Source organism: Sminthopsis crassicaudata, chromosome 5, assembly GCF_048593235.1.
Source record: "Sminthopsis crassicaudata isolate SCR6 chromosome 5, ASM4859323v1, whole genome shotgun sequence".
NCBI classification, from domain to species: domain Eukaryota; kingdom Metazoa; phylum Chordata; class Mammalia; order Dasyuromorphia; family Dasyuridae; genus Sminthopsis; species Sminthopsis crassicaudata.
In genome coordinates this window covers 242736309-242759434 of record NC_133621.1, presented here as the reverse complement: position 1 = coordinate 242759434, position 23126 = coordinate 242736309, and the positions used below count along the sequence as shown (strand labels likewise).

The 23126-nt window shown below is 32.7% G+C and overlaps 1 protein-coding gene across 5 annotated transcripts in view; it reads left to right on the top strand.

Moving 5' to 3' along the window:
• PPFIBP1 (PPFIA binding protein 1) overlaps nt 1–23126 on the top strand; it is a 218261-nt gene that overhangs the window by 129482 nt on the left and 65653 nt on the right. For all 5 annotated transcript variants that reach the window (XM_074270676.1, XM_074270673.1, XM_074270675.1 and 2 more), the window contains 2 exons: nt 4930–5034; nt 7265–7470. In XM_074270676.1, coding sequence (XP_074126777.1) covers nt 4971–5034; nt 7265–7470 — 270 coding nt within the window. In that variant the 5' untranslated portion in view covers nt 4930–4970. The remainder of the gene's footprint in view (nt 1–4929; nt 5035–7264; nt 7471–23126) is intronic.

Below are 23126 nucleotides of genomic sequence, written 5' to 3'. Positions count from 1 at the left end.
CCCTATAAGTTGCAATCATTGTAAAAGTTAATAGCTTTAATTATATAGTTATTTATAGATATCACCATTTATTTATTGCCATAAGTCAATATTATGACAAATTTCTAAAGGGCAAAGACAGTGCCTGTTTTATTAGCTTTGTATTCTTCTACAAATATTTATTGAGCACCTTTGAACAAGCATTCCTATAGATGATATTGAGAAAAAAAAAAATGAAGGCTATGTACAGCACTCAAGACAGAACACTCAAGCAGAGAAATTTGTTTTGATTCCAGGCCAGGCCTAACAATCCCATTTGTTATGGAGCTTTTGTAGGCCCATTCCCAGAGGAATATCATGGTTTTGAGGGTAATGCAAAAATCTTGCTTTCTAAGGCTCTAAAGACAGAAGTAAGGGGACATGGTTGTAGTCCTAGGTCTACCACTAATTAATTAATTATATGACCTTGGCAAATTGCTTCATTTTTCTGATTCTTGTTTGTTAATTCACAGATAGAGAAAATAATACCAGACTGTCCTACCACCTAGAGGTATTGCAAGATTTAGTTGACATGATTGATTATAGAATCACTCTGAAAAGTAGAAAATTTTGTAAAAATGCCAGATGCTGTCATTATTATTGAGTACATCTAAACTAAATAAGGCCGTTCCTTGATCTCATGTTTCATACTCTGGAAATAAAATAGCTCCCAGCAGAATATTAGCATCAATACTTTTTATCTTAACTGCTTTAGCCTTCTTCAATCCATAAATGGTTTTACTAGCCATGTAGAATAGAAATGTACTTTGGGGTTTTTCCCCACTGAAACTAAATTAGTGCCTGCAAAAGGTTGGAGTCAAGTCCCAAGTTCCTTTTACTGTTAGAAATAGCACAAGCAGTAATTAGGCCAGTGTTTCCCACACCTCCAATCTCATAGTACATGAAATGTATCTCACGTTAGAAATAGGAATGAAATAACCAGCTGTTCCAAATGCAAATTTTTTCTTTCCAATTTCTTTCCTTGAAAAATAGGAATTTGGGCTTGAGATGTGTTAAGTATTACTTATTTTAGTTTTTGTGAAATTTGAATATTCTTTTCTAAGCTTGACTGCCACTGATTTGCCATGTGATCTTACACAAATGATTTCACTCCTCTGTGCTCTTATTTCTCCATGTAAGGTATGTTATTTGGCTATTTTCCCACAAGTAATCCCCTTTGATTGTTGCTATCTTTTGCCATCTTATCTAAAAGGTGCTATGGAGAAACTAATATTAACCACAATATCTTTTTGTGAAGTTTGAAGAAGAGATGAGATTCAGCTGTTTAGAAACAGACACAAATACCTATCTCTAAATTTTTAGGAATTCTTATAGACTCATAGAAGCATAGAATAGAGTTTTAGAGATAGAAGTGTCATTAGACACAAAATCATTCCATAATCTAGCATTAACTCCCTTTTTAAACTTGGACCCAAAGAGGGGAAGCTTTCTTAATTAAAGTTAAACAATGTTACAGCTGAAAGAGGAAGAAAATGTTTTGTTTTATATCCTGGTCAAGCTATCAGCCCACATCCCTATTTGATGCTTCAAAACTTCTCTTTTTGAGAAGGCTCAATTCACCTCATTCATGAATGAAACACTTCCCCTAAATCATGTTTGAAGAATTGACTTTTCATCCAAATCTGTTTAAGATAATTTATGGAACTTTTTTATATCTCATTATAATGATCACATCTTTTTCAAAAGCCATGTCAGAACATCTCCACCTAGCCAAGAATCAAGCTGTACTTATTTTGACCACTTACCTGTTGGGGGAATGACTCTTTTTTATTTAAATGTTAAAGTATATTTTGGATATTTTTTTAAGTCCCTGTCACTTTGCAAACTTCCATCCCTACAATTCTTGCCATTAGATCTTTCTTTATAACAAAAACAGTCAAAAACCCAGCAAAAGCATCTGACAGAGTATACAAAATTCCATACCTAGAATTTACTACATCTCTACCAAAGGGAGAGAAGTAAAAGGCAGTTTCATCATTAATTTTCTGGAATCAAAATTGATCATTGAATTTAATTTGCGTAGTTATCTTCCCACATTTTCATTTGTGTTATTTTAATCATAGACTTCTATTTTCATTTTTTCTTTTTCCATTATATTAAGCAATTTATCCAAATTTTCTCTTAATTCTTCATATCATCTTTTCCATGTATTTTATAGCCCATGTGCTTTCAGTGATCAAACAGAACCCTCTAAAATAGTAGTTCTTAAAGTATGTCCTCGGACCCCCGGTGATGTCAAATTATTTTCCTAATGATCCTGAGACATTGTTGCCTATTAAAATCTTCCTCCCCTTTCTAACTACATTATGTGTATGAGACTGGGTTTTCTCCATATACTTCACATTCAAAACAACATATTGCAACAGATTGAATACAAAAACAGATGAGAATCCAGTTGTTTTCTATTAGGAGAGGCATTAAAAGGATTTGAAAAAATTCTTAGGAACCATATAAATGAAATTTTCTAGTCACTAATAATAAGGGAAGCTTAAATCAAAACAACTCCTGAGACCTCCACATCCTCAAAAAAATGGAAAAGATGTCAAAAGATAAAAACGAGTCAAAGTTGGGATGCTTGTGAAATTAAATAGGCAATCAGTTGGAGAATGGCTGAATAAATTGTGGTAGATGAATGTTATGGAATATTATCGTTCTGTAAGAAATGACCAGCAGGAGGATTTCAGAAAGGCCTGGAGAGACTTAACATGAACTGATGCTGAGTAAAATGAGCAGGACCAGGAGATCATTGTATGCTTCAACAACAGTACTATATATGATGATCAATTCTGATGGATGTGGCTCTCTTCAACAATGAGATGAACCAAATCAGTTCTATTTGTTCAATAATGAATAGAACCAGCTACACCCAGTGAAAGAACTCTGGGAAATGAGTATGAACCAATACATAGCATTTCCAATCCCTCTGTTTTTGTCCACTTGCGTTTTTTTATTTCCTTCTCACGCTAATTTACATTATTTCAAAGTCCGATTCTTCTTGTGCAGTAAAATAACTGTGTATAGATATGTATACATATGTTGCATTTAACATATAATTTAACCTTTTTAACATATATTAGACTGCCTGCCATCTAGGGGAAGAGATGGGAGGAAAGAGTGGAAAAATTGGAACAGAAGGTTTTGCAAGGATCAGTGCTGAAAAATTACCCATGCATATATTTTGTAAATAAAAGGCTATAATGAAAATACAGGTTGTCAATTAGTGTAGCCATTCTGGAAAACAATTTGCAATTATGCAAAGAAGGTTACTCAGGTGTTCATACCTTTTGATTCACAGATCCCACTGTTAGGTATATATCTTGAGGAAGCTAATAACAAAAAGTTCTCAATTTTTAAGAGTAAATTTTAAGAGATCCTCAAACTGGGGGGGCAGCTAGGTGGCGCAGTGGATAGAGCACCAGCCTTGAATTCAGGAGGACCCGAGTTCAAATCTGGTCTCAGACACTTAACACTTCCTAGCTGTGTGACCCTGGGCAAGTCACTTTACCCCAGCCTCAAAAAAAAAAAAAAAAAAAAAAAAAAAAGAGAGAGAGATCCTCAAACTAAATTATTTGAGAACTGATGCCCTAAAACAGGGATGGGTAAACTGAGGCCTAGTCCAGCCAGAGGGACAAATTCTAGCCACTTGTTTTTAGACTGCCTTAGAACTACACGTGGTTTTTAAATTTTAAAATAAACTTTTATTGTATATTAAAATGTAAAAACTTGATGTTTGGCTGACCTTGAACTTCTTGCTCTAAAATGTTAGAAAGGCTTAATAGTTCTATGTGTTTATCAGGATGGGACTATAATCACAGAAAGAAATTACCAACTAGATTGAAATGCTGTGGTTGCCTAATGAATGAAATGCTGGACTTAGAGTCAAGAAGTCAAATTATGTTATAGACTTTGTGTGAGCCTGGGCAAGCCATTTAACCTTTTGTAGTTAGTATGATTTTAGAGGGGCCTGAGGAGACTTACATGACTGATACTAAGTGAAATGAGCAGAACCAGGAGATCATTGTACATGGCAACAACAAGATTATACAATCATCAATGCTGATGGATGTGGCTCTTCTGAACAATAAGATGATTCAGGCTAGTTTCAGTGGTCTTGTGATGAAGAGAGCGATCTGTATCCAGAGACAGGACTGTCGGAACTGAGTGTATATCACAACATAACATTTACTCTTTGTATTATTGTTTGCTTGCATTTTGGTTTCTTTCTCAGTTTTTTTTTCCTTCTTGATCCAATTTTTCTTGTGCAGCAAGATAACTGTATAAATATACACAGTTTTTGGATTGAACGTATATTTTAACATATTTAACATGTATTGGATTATCTGCCATCTAGGGGAGGGGGTTGGGGGAAGGAGGGGAAAATTTGGAACAGAAGATTTTGCAAAGGTCCATGCATATGTTTTGTAAATAAAAAGCTTTCATTAAAAAAAAATGAAATGAAAAAAAGAAACCTTTTGCAGTTTTGTAAATAAAAAACTTTCATTAAAAAAATGAAATGAAAAAAAGAAACCTTTTGCAGTTTCAGTTTTCTTGGGAAATGGAACAATAATAGCCATCTCACAAGAAGAGTAAGGTGAAGCCTAAATGAAATAATGTGTGTGAAGTACTTACCTTACAGTAACATAAATATCAACTATTATTAGTAAAGTAGTAATGGTAAAAAATAATATTATTTGGATCTCCTTCTGGCTCTGAACATAATACTTTTAAAAATAGTATATGGTCTTTAATAAATATCCAATAAATGAATAAGAATAAATTAGATCAGGTCTTTTCCCTTAGCTTAGGGCAACTGAAAACAAATCATAATTTTTCAAGTAGGAAACTAATTTTCTGAGTGCAGTTAATAACCCACTGTTGTTTTTGTTTCAGATCTAGATTGTGACCTCACTTTTCACCTGAGAAACTAGAAAATGATGAGTGATGCCAGCGATATGCTGGCAGCTGCTTTGGAGCAGATGGATGGTATCATAGCAGGTGAGATTGGTATCCAGCTTCTAAAATCCAGACTCAGTGCTTAAATGTTCCTGTCAAGGAGGAGAGCCCATTGGTTTGACCAGTTTCACCACATAGGAGCCAGTCTTGGATAAATCACTTTTCCAGGGTAGATCTCCATTTTCCCATCTGTATAAAAAGGAGGTTGGGAAATATTCGTATCTTGCTCTCAAATCCTTCTGACCATTGCAATATAGTGTCCAATTGTGGGTACCACTTTTAAGAGGGATTTTGACAGGACTGAAAAAGATAGTTGGAGAAGGATGGTTACAATAGTAAGATACCTGAGAGAGCTATACCCTTAGGGGAAACAATGAAAGGAAATGGGATTATTTGGTATGTAGAAGAGAAAACTCATGGGGAAGAAAGAATGTGATAACTGCCTTTGAACATTTAAAGGGCTGTCATATAGAAGGATTAGACTTAAACTTTGGAGCACATGGATAGTTTCATAACAGGTGAAATCAGTGTCCAGCTTCTAAAAATCCAAACTCAGTGTTTAAGAGTTTCTATCAAGGAGGAGAGCCTATTGGAATGACCAGTTTCACCACATAGTAGTTATGGACAAATTCTGATACTCTAGAGGTCATCTTTCCCTTATTACTTACTAGCTCTTGATTTAATCTAGTTTTTAACACACGTTTCTTCTTCTTGCTCCCCTCCCCTTCCCTTTCATGTACCTTTCCATGCTATAATGTTGTCCCCCCAAAAAATTATTGGGAATATTTTCCATCCTCCTTTTTGTACAGATGGAAAAAAGAGATCCAGCCAGGAAAAGTGATTTGTTCTCTTTTCTCTGTATTCTTCATACAATCCCAAAAGTAGTTATTGGTGGAGCTGGGATATAAATTCAGTTCTTCTAAGATCAGTCTTCTCTGTATTACATCATGTTTCCCCCAAATTTAGAATTGGACTTCTTTATGGAATCTCTTTGGAACTGTTTTGCCTCAGAAGTTATTTAGTGATGTTACCTGTCTAATACTATATTTATTCTTTCTCCTAACTCTCCCCCTCCCCATCCTAAGGATGCCAAATGGCCTTGTTTCATACAATATCTTCCTTCTAGTATATTTGAGTTAGAGAATGTGTATATTACACAGCATTTCAATCTAATCCAGGTCTTCATTTTCCTTATTCTCTACTAATTAGGAAGCAATATAAAAAATTCATTAACTCAGTGTAAGCTTCTTATGGTAAACTTTTAGCTCTACAGATACTCTAGGTAAACTATATTCAAAGCACTTCCTCATCTACTAGTTTAGTGATAGTCAGAAAAATAAGGTCAGTTTGACATGGCTTGTTTTTATAAAGTTATGCTAGTTCTTTGTAATTATTGCTTTCCTATCTAGATATTCAGCTTTATTGCTCTGATCTAGAATTTGACCAGGAATTGAAGTTAAGCTCACTATCATAAATTCTGTAGGACCTGTTCTCTAACTTTTTTTGTTATTCTTGTTGAGGCAATTGGCATTAAATGACTTGCCCAGGGTCACACAGCTAGGAATATTAAGTGTCTGAGCTTGGATTTGACTTCAAGGTTGCCACTCTTATCCACTGTGCCATCTAGCTGTTCCTCCTTCCCCCCCCTGCCTTTTTTTTTTTTTTTTTTTTTTTAACGTTTTGAGAGGATAGTTCTAATTTTCCTTTTTTTTTTTTTTTTTTCCGTAGAACCTGGGAATGGAGTTCATTTGGGCCAGATGATTTGAATTCATCAAGGGCAATTAGTTACTCTCTTACTGTCTCCTATTTATTGTGTGTCAGTTCCATGTTAGTAACTTTATAAAAAAATTAGCTAGGTGGGATTTGTAGGAAGATAGATTTTTACTGGGGCTATAGTGGAATGGACTTTCCTGATAGAGTATAAGTTCCCCATCAGTTAAACTGATCCAAACCAGTCAAAACTGGAAGGGCACAAAACTGTGGTATGGGGATTTCTGAATCAGATTGAGGTTGAACTAGATGAATTCTTGAGGTCTTTTCCAAATCTGATATTTATGATTTCATTATCTTGTCAGGAATTCATTGTTTGCTAAGCTCCCTTTGTGAAGGGGTTTGGCACTGTGGTGATATTTATAAGATATAATTATTTTAGCCCATGAGTTTCTCAACTCTGATAACATTGTTTCCCAACAAGATCATAAATAGTTTTTCTTTTCACTTTACAAGAGCTGAATTTATGTTAACTTCATTGCTTTCATATCACTTTTTTTAGGTTCTAAGGCCTTGGAATATTCCAATGGGATTTTTGATTGTCAGTCTCCAACCTCCCCATTCATGGGAAGCTTGCGTGCCTTGCATCTCATAGAAGATCTTCGTGGCTTGCTAGAGGTGATGGAAACAGATGAGAAGGAAGGATTGAGATGTCAAGTCCCTGACTCAACAGCAGAAACTTTGATTGAATGGCTTCAGAGTCAAATGGTGGGGTACTTGTATTTTAATTTGCAGCTTTTATGATGTTAGTAAATGAGAAAACTGATTAATTTTATTTTGAAATTTTCAGAGACCTTTATTTAGCAAACTCCCTTATGTTGTTTTTCCCCATTTAGCAGATTCTCCAAGTCTCTCTGATTTATATTATAACATTTCATTAAAACCAGCAAGCCATTAGATCTCAAAAATAAAATGCTGGTGACCAGTCTCTAGTGAAATAATTTTTTAAAGGCTTTTTTTTTCTTCTTCTATTTGGGGTTAAGTGACTTGCCCAGGGTCACACAGCTAGAAAGTATTAAGTGTTTGGGGTCAAATTTGAACTCAGGTCCTCCTGACTTCAGGGCTGATGCTCTATCCACTGCACTGGTTAGTTGCCATTGGCTTTTTCCTTTGTTGTGATTTCTACATTTTGAGGAGTGAATAAGTTCCTTGATGGTAAGAAATTTTGTCTTATGTTTATTTCTCCTTTATAAATATTGCTTATTAAATTATTTGTTGATTGGTTATGATATAACCTATTTGTTAGGTCCATTAGCAATTGATCTAAAGCATGAAATGATTGTGTGTTTTTTAATCAGTATATTTTTTTCTTTTATTGTAAATACCATTTAGTGATATATGAGAATTATTACAATTATAAGCTGAATATTACAATACTTAAAGTTGAACTAGACTACTATTTTCCCAAATTTTACAGGCACACTAGCAAAATGTCTCAATTCCTTTTGAACTTCCTCAGTTCTTAGCTGCTTAAGAGGAAGGTTTGAGATGTTATGGGGAAATAGAGAGCACCAAAAGGGAGAGATAGGACTCATGGAGAAGAAAGAGATAGGAATCTATTTTATAATTATATTCCATTTAAGAAGGTAAGGCATTTAAAGAGTGAAAGTTTTGTGAACAAGCAAAAATTTGCTAAAATATAAAAAAGTGTATGTTAGAAGATTTATGATCAGGAAATACTAACTTAGAAATGTTTCATGTCCTGATAATTTGTTTTAGTGTTTAAAGGTTATTTCTAATCTCCATTGCCATGTATCAGTGAACCTGCTAAGGTCTGAATGTCTAAACTGCAAAGAACCCAAGAGGTACATAAATCAAAATAGAAAAGATATATGGCATTTGTTTTTTTCTACATGATAAAGCTTTCTAAGAGACTTGATTTTTAAATATCAATAAGATGATATTTAATCTTAATTAAATAAGTCCACAGCCTTTTTTGCTGCAGCTGAATTAGTATGGAACATAGCTTACAACTACATTTACACATTGACATATGTAATGGGCCAGAACTCTGTACTTGGAAACAAGGATTCTTATAAGGTGTTAACTCAGTGGAATTACCTAGTTTAGCATGGTGATTAATAGTTCTCTAGTTCAGTACATGTACTTAGTACTTAATATAGATTCATACCTACGATGATGTAATCATAATAGAGAATATAAACTTGGACAAACTCAGCGAGAGACATTCATTCCATCTCCCACCTTTGTGGTGGCTGGAGGTGGGAGCACAACCTCCTGGACTCAGGGAGACTTCAAGACAGAGACCGTTGTTGTAGTCCTCCTGCCTCCCCTATAGAAACTAAAACACATTCCATAGGACCTCCAGAAAGCTAGCCTGGTCCCCAGGCAAGGAGACAAGACTGTAAAGGAGACAATAAAGATTTTTGGACTTTATCTCTGGCTATTCTCATGGTGATTACTCTGCTGAAATGAAGGCTGGTCCAGAGACTCCAGAAGACTAACCAGAATACTACAAACATAGGACAGAAAATCCACATGGTCACATTATAGTGACATGTTAACTTGACTATGAGTCAGTTTTGCTCCTCTTCCCCCCAACTTTGTGATGTCACCAAGGTTATAGGCTTTAGCAGGACTGTCTTTGAGATGATGATGTTTATATGAAATGTAACTAAAACTGTTTATAGAATTTCCTTTTGGTAGTTCAAATAGTTCAAAAACTATTTTAATTTCTAGAATAATAGTATATATTGCTACTAGTTTACATGTATTCTGTGTTATGATGATTTAAATGCCAATAAGTTTCCATTAAGTCTTATAACTTTTTCCCATCCCCTTTCCACCATTATTTGTGAGCAAAAAACCTTGAATTCAGACTATTTTGATGACATCATCATTGATCCTAATTTTTTTACTGAGTATTCAAATCTTTTAAGGAAACAGTTCATTTAAGCTATTCATTGGGTTTTTAAGTTTACTGAAAGCATCAGTACTTTACTAACAAACTCTTTGTCACCCAATCTGCCAACATGTTTATAGGAGCTAAGCATGTTCTATAGAAAAGATTTACCAGCAGCCTGCCTAATATGAATATCAAGCAGTTAAGTCTTATAGTTTTGTCTGCTACCAGGAAAACATACATATGCACTCATACACTCACTCACTCTACCAAACCTGGCATTTTTAGTATATCAAAATGAAATCTAACATATGACCATTAGTAAAGCATTTGTGAGGCCCCAACTTGTTTATTTGTATGATTGCTCATAGACATCTACTAGAAGGTATTTTTACCTGAAACTCAAGCACGTTAAATTCAGATAAAGAAACCTAGAATGGTTAGAATTTCCCAGTCATACAGCCATTTTATTCTACAATTTATTCATCAGTAAAGCAAGACTAATGCTCTTTATACCCCACTAGTGTGTGTTTGGGGCATATATAAAACATTCCTGAAATACTCAAAACTTATGGGAAGAAGGCTACATAAATTCTAGAAAATAGTATTTTAAAAGTAAATTGACCTTTAAAGTGTATTTTGTGTAGTGTGGATATTTTGTTATTTTCTCTGTTGTAAGGATAATTAATACTGATAATAATTTGTCAATAAAATGTTGATAAAATAATTTTAAAAAATGATTTTCAAGAGCCACAGAAATATTACTTAATAGACATTGAACATGGGTTAGTTAGACTTATGATTTCATCAATGTGGGGAATTTTCTCCTGTGAAATGCACAGCAGCAACTCTTCTTTATTTTGTAGTCTTAGAGAGTTTTCTAAGGAAACAGAAGTTAAGTGACTTGTCCACAGTTAATATATGACAGTATTAAAATTTGAAATCAGTTCTGGTCTCAATATTACCTCTTCTCTTCTGTACTATGCTGCATCTTTGCTACATGTACTCTATAAGGCCAGAAGGAAACATACCATGCAATGTCAAATCTGCAGTGGTTAATTTGCAAATTGGACCTGAAAATCAACTACTTTCCTAATTCTTGTTTCAAAATGAGTTTTCTGCAATTACTTATATGTTCTATGCAATCCTTTAATTCATAACAAAAATCACTATCCCTTCATTGTTTTAAAAAATTCCCCCTTTCTTTCTCCAAAAAAGGATTTCTCTTATTCTCATCATCTATTCTTGCTGTTTACTTTAGACCCTCATTCTTTCAAGACTCTAGTAAGCATCTGGTTCCCCTCTTTTCTCTGTATTCTTCATACAATCAAAGTTTCTGTGGTTCTCCATTGTAGGCACTTTCTGCCACTGCTTTTCATGGTTTATTCCATCGATTCCCCTTTTCCATTCCTGCTCACTCTCAGAACAATGCCAGTTATTTTGAAATGGCAAGATATTACTCCGTGGTAGATCCCTTCTCCCACCATTGGGGGAACTTCCCCCCCCCCCATATTTGCTTGAAAATCTCCCTTCTGTTTCCATGCTCTCCAACTCCTCTGGGCATCTGTTTCTCAAAGAGGTCCCAATTCCCCCCTCCCCCCTTCTTGGACAAGTCAACTTTTTTAAGCACCAAATTCCAAAAGCCTAATCCAGTGCAAAATCCTCATCTCCACCCACAGGAGTACTTATCAGTGGAAATCTCTCCCACTTCTAAAGCAAGGCCTCCTTTCTTTCCCTACCCCTTTCCAATAGTTTCTTCTTCATCTTCTACCATAATCCTATAGGTTTTTCTCTTTCTTTTACTATAGAAGTCACCCTTCCCTCATGAGTAGCTCTTGATTTGACCTAGTTTATAACACTTTGCTCTGTTCTCTTGTTTCCTTCCCTTTCCCTTTTATGTACCTTCCCATGTTGTAATGTTGTCACATAAAAGAAGCATTTACCTGTGGGCAGGACATCAATCAGCAGGCACTATCCATAATGCCCCCATCTGCCTCTTCAGTATAACCTCTGCCAGTTTCCTGCTTTTACTCTTGTTTCCTTATGTACATATAGAAACAAGCTTCTGTTGTCACTTTGTTGCTGTTGCTATCCTTGCTTGCTGCATTGATTCACCCCTGCATTTCCTCTCCCCTGAATTCCTCCTTGATTCTTGAAAGTTTGCGTAATTGTGAATGACATAATAGAATTGCATTCTTTTTTATTTTGAAGGGCACTATTTTTTTCATGGCTATATGCTTTAAATGGTATGCAATTAAGAATTCTAATTAATTTCCCTCTATAAAGTCACAAAGGCATCTTTTGTCCTATCTTTGTATATGAGGAATCCCCTATGAGGCACGGATAGATTATAACCCTGGAAGAAATATTAAGGACAATGAATGGTGTATGCTAGCAGAGTTGCCACTATATGCACTCTATAGTAAGACTATTAGTCTTGTCTTTGTTATGCATTTTTCTCAGAATCAACAATGTCTTCTTTCTCCTGTCAATAGGCAATATTCTCTTTCGCAAAACTCAATTTTATCTGGCCTTCAAAATGAGAGCTCTGTTGGTCACTTATCTGAAGTTGTCCTTGGTTATTACAGAGTAGAGGCAGCCATCTGTAGTTGTTTATTTATATACATAATGATGAATGTTCCTGTCTCCTCCAGCTTTCTAAAAAGGAGAATAATTTCCATAAGGTATAAGAAATAAGATAAAAATCTTTCCTGTTAAGTTTGAGTAAGTGATGAACCAGATGGGCTGTCCTTTAGATAAATATAACTAAAACTGTTTTTAAAATTTTATGTTTGAGAGTTTAGGGGAGTTTGACTTATTGGCTTGAATATCAATATGCTTATTTATTACTATCTTCAAAGAGATAGTTAATTAAATTACTTGAATTTCCTTCCTATTTAAAAATATTTTTATTAAAAAATGTTTATATTAGCATGTTTTGCAGAGAGCAAGGATGATTGAGTAAAAAAGGCCTTTAGCTTTATTTGTATGTCAAAGCAATTTTTTAAAAAAATGAGTACTATCATCAATTTCAGGAATATAGGTTTGAATAAAAAATACCAATATTTCCATGTTAGAAGCCAGGTTTACTGCCACAGTTAAAAAAGAAAATTTTTAGGAAGTTGGGAATAAAAATTTCTCTTCCAGATGCTTTGATATTCTTTTTTGTATGAACTTCATGATTCAACCTATTCCAATGGAAATCTGTGCTTTTATCCAACTTTTCAATGAAGACATTCCAGATTGAATGATTTCACTAATCTTTATTTCATCAAGAGAATTCTTAACTATCTCACCACATATAAGCACCATCATTTGATATTTTTTTGCTTTTGCTCTCGGGTTACCATGACTTTTGCATTAAAATGGAAATCCTTAAATTTCTCGTGTTGTGGACCTCTTTATAGTCTGGAGAAATTTATGAACCTTTTCTCAGAAAAAAATTTTTTTTTGAAATTCATAATTGAAGAAAATGCTAAGTTTTATACATAATAAATCAACACATGCTATGTTATCTCTCATGGTTATTCCCTTTTGCTCTTGATTTTTCTTTCCCAATATGTTCATAAAACAATGTATGTTAAAAATAAATTTATTACAAAAAATTTTAAAATGTTTTATATATATATAAAATATAAAGAAGTATTTTTATCCAAATTTTCAGCCTCCAGATCTTAAGTAGTACCCATACAGAATTCTGAGGCTAAAGAAAATAGACTTGGGAGTTACACTCAAAAAACAGAATGGAAAAAAAATTTTCTAGCATTATATCATTTCTCATCCTAGGAAGGAAAATGGTAGATTTTAGTCATGGTAAAAGATATCTTACCACTGAAGAATGCAAAAATCAACTCACAATATGTTCAAGAAGACAGAAAGGTAAATTCAACATTCAAAACAAATTCCTAACTATAGTAAAAACCAATCATAAGAATTAAAGTTTGATTTATTTGTGGTGGTTTCTAACTTGAATGTTTCCATACTTAAGACAGACTTCTCATTAGTCTCACACTTGTTTTTCTCATAAAATTCTCTGTAGTAATGTTTGGTCTTTGGGCACAAGCAGCTTTATAAGTTAAATGGAAAATAATTAAAGCTAAGAACATTTTACTTGAAAGAATATTAATCTTCAATATCATTTCCTAAGGCACTGTTCTCTGTATTAGTGAGGAATAATGCCATGAACTGGTTAAATATTTAAAATCTTCATTGTAGCAAATGACAAAGTAGAGGGAAGGATACCAGCCAGGGTCTTATATGGTAGAGACTTTATAAGACCTGAGATGGAACTCTGATACCTGGTAGGAACCTTGTCATTATAATGATAGTTGATTCCAAGAGTCAAAGAAATCAATGGGGTGTCACAAGGTTGTAGATTGACTCTACTTAAGACAGTCAAAAAGGATAAAATTCCTGCCACTTGCTTATGTTAACTTGCAGTGAGAAAGTAAGATACTATAAAACAAATCAGAAATATTGTACCCTACTTGCTGAACATACTTCAGTGCAAATCGCATTGGTCACTAATATGGACTGATGTTCATATTAAGTGGGCTGAAGATGAATGCTCATTATATATCAGTACAACATCATAACAAGATTTTAAAATAGATCTTATTAATTATATACAACCATATATTTGATTCCAGATCCTATACTTACCACTATATCATGTTATGTCTAAAAGAAATCATCTAAGATGAAAGTTATTTTGTACTTATCTTTTTGGTAACCTTTAATGAAAATGATGCTAACTGATCATCTCCTAGAGTCGGTTGAATTCTCATGTGCAGATCAACCACTTTGTGTATAGTAACCAAAGTATGGTATAATTCATGAGGGTTGATAATTGTTAATTTCTACTGTTAATAATAACAGGTAAATTAGAAGAAAGAAATGAGTACTTCTGTCTTGGTCTTTTAAAAATTATGCTCTTAAACTGCTCTGAACTCTTTCAGAGCTCCTGTTCTGTCTTAAGATCTGAGAAACTTGTAAAGGTCATGCTGCTAGATTGGTTCCTCAAGCTATTGAGACGTAGCAGGAGATCTTTTTTTCCTCTGCTTTTCCATAGCCCTTGTCCCATAACTCTTGGAACTTTGCAAAGAGGAACTATATCTTAGATAGTTCTGCAGATTTATCCCCAAACATTATTTCTTGTTTAGATCATGTTAGGATCATAGCATGATAGATCTGGAGCAAGAATGCATCTTAAAAGTTAACTTATCCAAATCCTTCAATTTAAGAAATGAAGAACATGAAGACTAAAGAGACTTAAGAAGTTTTCCCAGGCTCATCCAGGATTCTAACTCAAATCCTGTGATTCCAAATTCAGCATTCATTTTGCCCTACCACACTATCCAGTTGTCTGTGTGATGAGTAGGAAATCTACTTTGAGCTAATGCTTTGCTGATGGAAATTGAAGTGTACAAATGTATTTTTTAAAAGACATATTTACCAGTATCTATCCTTTATGAGGCCAGGAAACCACATACACACATATATACACATATACTTTTTTAAAAATTAAATAAAAGAAGCATTTTTTTATCTAGTCTTAATGACTGATTGGACATTGCCTCAGTCAAACTGAGAACTTAGAAAAGACCTTAGCTTAAAAAAGCCAAGGTCTTCCACTTCATCCAAGCCATCTTCAGTCTTACTGATCAATATTTTGCCACTGGATCTAGTGGTGAATGTGAAACTGGTGACTTTGCATAGACTTCCTTATTTAAATCCAATTCATGTGCATGTCATGGCAAGACTTCCCTGATGTCATGGTCCTCATCGACAACAAAGGGCAAACACCACCACACAAGCACTACTGTAGTTCTGCTATAGAAACAACTTCTCATGACTATAGGGATATAATGCTGGGCTTATTCCCTATTACTTTTAGGCTGTAGTTGTTCCACTTTACATTGGGTATATAGGTACATATATTGGGTATATCTATCTCTCTTGATTCACGTAACTACATAGGTGTAGATACAGATATCTTGATAACTACATAGGTATAGATACAGATATCTATCTTCATGGATAGAATGGTTTTCTTAATTAAAGATATAATATTTATTAATCCCTTATATCAACTTCATATCTAATTCTATCCTTCTAGCCTCCCCTTCCCTCCCCAATAAGTCATATCTTATAACAAAGAATTACAAAAGAAAAGGAGTAAGTAGAAGGTATTCATCCAAAGTAACAAGTTAATCAACTCTTTTATCTGATAGTATATGAAATCATCCTTATTTATAGTTCTCCACACCTCAAAGGAGGGAGCTATATATTCTCACTTCTTTGCCTGAGTCAAATTGTAATCAGTATTAAGTGTACAGCACTCGTTTTTGCTGTTACTGTTTCTCTTTCCACTTATATTATCCTAATATTTTATACACACACATATACATACATACATTGTGTGTATGTTTGTGTATTTTGGCTCTGTTTATCTCATACTTTCTAACATTTTTCTGTATCCTAAATATTAATTGTTTCTTAGGATACTCCATTACATGCTCCCATAGTTTGTTTAGCCATCACCTAAATTGTATTTATTTATTATATTTCTAATTCTTTGCTACCACAAAAAGTGTTGGTATGAATATTTCGGTATATATGGGGCCTTTCTGTCTTTGACTTGTTTTGTGTAGGGACCAAGTATACTATACCAAAAGGTATGGAAATGTGAGTCACTTTTTGAGCATAATTTCTAGCTGTTTTCTAGAATTCACAGGTCCAGCAGCAGCATATTATGTACTTGTCTGTCTAATATGTACTTGTCTTTCCATGGGCATCTTTCGTAATCAGCCTTTAGATGGGAAGTAAATTCTTAGATTTTTAAAAAATATATTTTTAAATATTATCATTTCTTTTAGTGATTTGAACCAGTATTTTAATTATGGCTGTTGGAAGTTTGCAATTCATCTTCTGAGATCTGATATCCTTTGACTATTTAATCATTAAAGAGAAGTTTTTGATCCTTTTTATTTTTGTAATTCCCTTCAATATGACACCATAATTAACAAATATTTATTAAATAAGAATTTATAATGTGTCATACCTTGTGCTAAGTGAGGATACAAATAAAAAACAAAAACTTTATTAGAATAATTTGTATCAAAATCTTTGTCCAGGTGATACTTTATTTTTATTATAGATGATTTTATTAATGGAAAAAACTTGGAAATTTCATTTTCTGTTTCCTCTTTTATGATCACCTCCCCCTACATATGGTTTTTAAATGTAACTAATAGGGTTTCCTTTATATATAATTTATATAATTTCATTACTTTTTATAGTTTTTTAAATGGCTTTTATTTATACAGAGTGTCTATCCCTAAAGTTTTAATTCAGCTATTCAACTGTGTATTCATTTTTATCCTATTCTTTTTTATCATGTAAGATATGGTTCCTTATTTGACTGTCTGTGTGACCTGAGCAAGTGACTTTTAAGTCTTTAAACAACTCTCAAGTGTTTCCTCACTGGGAATTCTCTATACTAATGAAATCAAAAGTCCCATTCTTATCCCATATGTTAACTTAAATCTAATTTCTACCAAATCATTGTCCATTTTTCCCAGTAGTAATGGTCAGATAGAAGTTCCTTTCCAATTAATTTATGTTTGGGGGCTTACTGAAGCCATACCTATAGATTTCAGTTGATTCTCCCTTGATTTCATTTGTTCCATTGATATACTTTTCTTTTCACCCAAACCAAATTACTATGTTTTTCATTATTTTCCTTGAAATTGTAGAATTTTTGTCCTTTTAAGACTACTGTTATTTTTGTTTAGCTATATAAAGTACCCTCAGTAGTTTGATCAGTACAGAACTAAATCTTAAAATTTATTCAGGTATTTATATAATTTTTGTTATGTTGATAGTCTTATCATATACAAAGAATATCTCTTCAAGTATGTGTTATTTTTACTTTCATTGGTGTTTTATACTTATATTTTTATGAGTCTTACATGTGCCCAACTAGACAGACTCCTAGGAATGGTATGAATTTTACTATTCCTCCTAGATTTTGTTGTTGTTTTTATGTCATGTATATGGATATGTTTTTTAAATTCACAAAATAAATTATATAGAATTATAAAATTATAAATTTGAATAATATATAATATAAAATATATAAGTAATATAATTGATAATATAATACAATATATAGCAATGTAATAAGTAACATAACATAAATATGTAATATAATGTAACATGACATATAACATAATATATATCAAATTATAAAATATATAGAAATATAAAGGAAACCAATTATATTAAAATATAATTACCAACATATTAAAAAAAAAAACAAATTTGCTGATTCTAGCTTAAGAATATGTACTATTTAGAAATGCAATTGGTTTTTGTGGATTTATTTTGTATCCTGCTTTATTGAAGCTATTGTGTCATTTAGTTTCTTTGCTTGTTCTCTTCTGATTTAATTTCCAAACATACCATCATGTGATCAGCAAATGGAAATTTTGGTGTGATGTTTTATGCAGTTAATTTCTTTTTCTTCTCTTATTGCAATCCTAACATTTCTAAAACTGTCAAATTGTAAGTGGCTGTAATCCCTAAATTTGTTGGGGAAGCTTCTTGTACTGTTCAATTAATAATGCTAACTTTTTGTTTTACAAAAATTTTTTATATTTATATTTTAGATTAAAAAATATCCCTTTTATGCCTACACTTTATAGTATTTTTTGCAAATAAGTATTTCTTCGGTTATTAATATCAAGTGATTCAGGCTATTTTGGATTAATATAATCAATTTTGTAAATTGTTATGCTAATCTAATTTGGTCAAAGTGAATAATGTTTTGGATGTTTTGCATTTTTATTTGAAAATTTTGCATCAATCAATTCTGATGAATGTGGCTCTCTTCAACAATGAGATGATTCAAACCAATTCCAATTGTTCAGTGATGAGAGCCATTTATATCAAAAAGAGGACCATGGGAGCTGAGGTGGATCACAACAACATTCTTACTCTTTCTGTTGTTGTTTGCTTGCATTTTGTTTTCTTTCCCAGTTTTTTTTTCCCTTATAGTTCTGATTTTTCTTGTACAGCAAGATAACTATAAAGATGTATAAATGTATTGGATTTAACATATATTTTAACACATTTAACATGTATTGGATTACCTGCCATCTAGGGAAGGAAGTGGGGAGAAGGAGGGAATAATTTGAAACAGAAGGCTTGGCAAGAATCAGTATTGAAAAATTACCCATGCATATGTTTTGTAAATAAAAAGCTTTTAAAAAAAAAAAAGAAAGAAAGAAATTACAAGCAAAACAAAGGGAAAAACTGGAATGAAAGTTGGCACAGATCAGTTGAGGAGTGGCTCAACACACTGTACTTTATTAATGTAATGGGATCTTCATATGTCGCAATAAACAATGACAAGAAAAAAAAAGAAAGAAAATTTTGCATCCATGTTCATTAGTCCTATTGAGCTTGTATATTTCTATGAATTTGATATTTGGACTATATTTATCCCATAAGAAAAATTTGTGAAGAGTTTGTGAAGTCAAATTAGATTATCTTAAATTGTATCTTCTCACTTTTTGAGAATAACTTGCTTGTATAACATAGATATTAATTGTTCTTTAAATATTTGATATAATTCACCTCTAACTGTGTTTGGAGCAGAGAAGTTTTTCCTTTGATTTCTTTCCTCTATCTGAGGAATAAAACAGGCTGGGAAATGAAAGCTCATTAAAAGACATTTCTTCCTCTGGCTAGAGAAAACATAGCATGCCACAGCTCTTCACAGTTTGACTGTAATTTACCTTTTCTTTCATGATAGTGACTTTGTTTTTTAAATAGAATCTCACTGTCAGGATTGTGGAGAGCATTTTGAAAACTTCTTTTAAAAAGAAGCATAGAAATTTTTCAGGCGTTTTTTTTTTTTTAATTGAGAGGTATAATTGATAGGAATTGTGACCAGTCTAATTGCATCTTAATATTTTAAAAATACCATTTGTTTTCTTATCCTTTACCTCCCTCTCTTATTCCTCTAACTTTCACCCTTATTTGTCACTTAGCAACTACTATTGCTTGGTTGACAATAGCATTTTCAAAGATTAGTGATAAAATGTTGGATAACCTTAATGATGATTTTTATTACAACAAGAGAGAAAGAGAGGGGAGGGGAGGAGTTGGGAAGGTATAAAAAGAGACAAGCTGTAGAATAATGCAAACTAAGTCAATTGAAAATGAGAAAAAAAGAGACGTAGATGCTACATTAAATACACACACACACACACACACACACACACACACACATACATACACAATTAGCTTTAACCTAAAGAGAGAATATTAGGAAGAAATTTATAGTGTGTGCCTGTTTTCTCCTAATTTGCTTATTGTATCATCCTTTATGTTTAAATCATGTACCCATTTTGACCCAATTTTGGTATATGGTGTTGGTATGGTATGTTAATGTCCCTAATTTCTGCTATGTTCAGTTTTCCCAAAAGTTTTTGTCATGATGAGTTCTTATCCCAGAAGTTGGGTTATTTGAGTTTATCAAAGAGTAGGTTACTATAGTAACCTACTTACTTTGACTTTGTTTTATGTGCTTAATCTATTCCACTAATTTACCATTCTCTTTCTTAGTATAAGGTAGTTTTGATGTTATTGCTTTATAATATAGTTTGAGATCTCATACATCTAGTCCATCTTCCTTCACATTTGTTTTTATTAATTCCCTTGACAATCTTGACCTTTGGTTTTTCCAGATAAATTTTCTTATTATTTCTCTAATTCTATAAAATTACTTTTTGATAGTTTAGAATGGCACTGAATATAAGTAAATTAATTTAGGTAGAATTGTCATTTTTATTATAGTGGCTTAATATTTCCATGAGAAATTGACATTTTTCCAATTGTTTAGATCTGATTTCATTTGTTAGAAAAGTGTTATATAATTGTTCATATGATTCCTGGGTTTATCTTAGCAGATAGACTCCCCAAGTAGTTTATATTGTCTATAGTTAGTTAATATAATTTATATTTTCTATTTAAATAGAATTTCTCTTTCTATCTCTTGTTTTTGGATTTTGTTGGTTATGTACAGAAATGTTGATGATTTATGTGAGTTTATTTTATATCCTGTAATTGCTAAAAATTAATTATTTCATGGAGTTCTTTAATCGATTTTCTAGGATTCTCTTAAGTATGCCATCATATCATCTGCAAAGAATAACAGTTTTGTTTCTTCACTCCCCATTTTAATTGTTTCAGTTTCTTTTTCTTTTCTTATTTGCATAGTTAGCATTTCTAGTAGAAAATTATAGTGATCATGCACATCATTGATTTACTCTTGATCCTATTGGGAAAACTTCTAGCTTTTCCCCATTACAAATAATACTTATTGAAGGTTTTAGAAAGATACTAGTTATCATTTTAAGGAAAGCTTTTTTAAAAATTTATTTATGTCCTTTGGTGTTTTTAATAGAAATGGGTGCTGTATTTTGTCAAAAGATTTTTCAGCATCTATTGAGAATCATATGATTTCTGTTAGTTTTGTTATTAACATGGTCAATTTTGCCATTAGTTTTCCTAATATTAAATCGGCTCTGCATTCCTAGTATAAATTTAACCTGTTCATAGTATATAATCTTTACATTATATTGCTGTAAGCTTTTTATAATATTTTATTTAAAATGTTTGCATCCTATCCATTAGGAAAATTGGTCTCTAGTTTTCTTTCTTTGTTTTGTTTAGTGATCCCTGATTTAGGCATCAGCAACATATTTGTGTCATACAAGGAATTTTATAGAACTACTTCTTTGCCTATTTTAGCAAATGGTTTATATGGTATTGGAATTAAATGTTCTGAGACATAATATGCTTCTCCCTATTAAAACCTAAAACCTATCAGCTAGATTATTATCTTTAAATCTTCAATTGTATGTATTACTCTAAAGCAAAATAATATTATTATAAGAACTTCTGAGTACTCATACTTTTCCTGACCCTCTCTTCACTGTAATGAAGCATACGAAGCACATATTCTTTATATGTTAGGTACTCAAAAGAAAACATTAACTGGGCTCTTAGAGAAATCCAGTGCTTTAGTATAGCACCTGGCATATGACAAGCATTTAATAAATGTTTACAGGATATTTATCATTAGATTTTAAGTGTAATAATGTGCTTTCATGAAACTTAGTTTAGGAATTGATTCTCCTTCATCCTCAAAGAGGACCAAAATAACATCACTGTGTTTGAGTCAAGTTACAATATGTCTGATTAATTCAGTTTTACACACATATATTGTATCTAGGATATAATATAACACATTTAACATGTATGGGATTGCCTGTCATGTAGGGGAAGGGGTAGAGGGAAGGAGGGGAAAATTCAGAAAAGAAGTGAGTACAAGGGATAATGTTGTAAAAAAAAAAATTACCAATGCATATGTACTGTCAAAAAAATTATAATTATAAAATTAATTTAAAAAAAAGAAAAATACAATTCCCAGAATTACACAGAGTAACAATGCTAAAAGATATATATATGTCTGACTATGGCTGATCAGACCAGTATAAATTTGGAAGGCTTTACTCACAGGTCGGGCACAAATAGTTCATGTGAACATTTGCTGTAGATTCACTGTAACTTTGTATATTTTTTTTTGGATCTACTTTTATTCTAATTTTGCTCACAGAGCACAGCAACTTCTATGATGAGAACATGCTATGCTGGGAAGTGTCTCCCAAGATATGCAATCATTTCCAAATTTTTTGAGACTTTTTCTGACCACCATGGAAGTGTTCACTCTGTGTGAATTCTCAATAAAATAGTCTTTTGATGAAATTTTTGGTATTTGAACAATGTGGCCAGCCCATTGTACTCTTTGCAGTAGAATTTGCATGCTTGGCAGTTTAGTTTGAGAAAAGACTTCATTCATATCTTATCCTTCCAGATGATCTTCAGAATCTTCTTAAGACAATTCAAATGGAAGTGATTCAGTTCCCTAGCATGGTGCTTTGAACACTGTCCAGATTTCACAGATATACAGCAATAAGGTCAGCTCAGTAGCTTGATATACCTTCAGTTTGGTAGTCTTAATACATTTCTCCCATGCTTTCCTTTGGAGTCTCCCAAATACTGAGCTAACTCTATGAATGTATATGTCAACCTCATTCTCAATGTGTATATCCCTGGAAATCAACCTCATTATCAATGTGTATATCCCTGCAAATTATATTTATCTACAGCAGTCAAAAGTTTTTCATTTGCTATAACTGATAATTCTCCATATGGATGGTTTAGTGCTGGATGATAGAGTACCTATGTTTTCTTGGTATTAATTTAGGCCAAAATTAACATAAACATCAGAGAATCTATTCATATTTTGTTGCATCTCAGTGTTAAAGTGTTTGCATTCGTCTGCAAAGAGTCATACACTAACTCTTCCCTCCACTTTAGGTTTGTAGCCTTTTCAAATTGAAAAATTTACCATTATTGTGGGTTG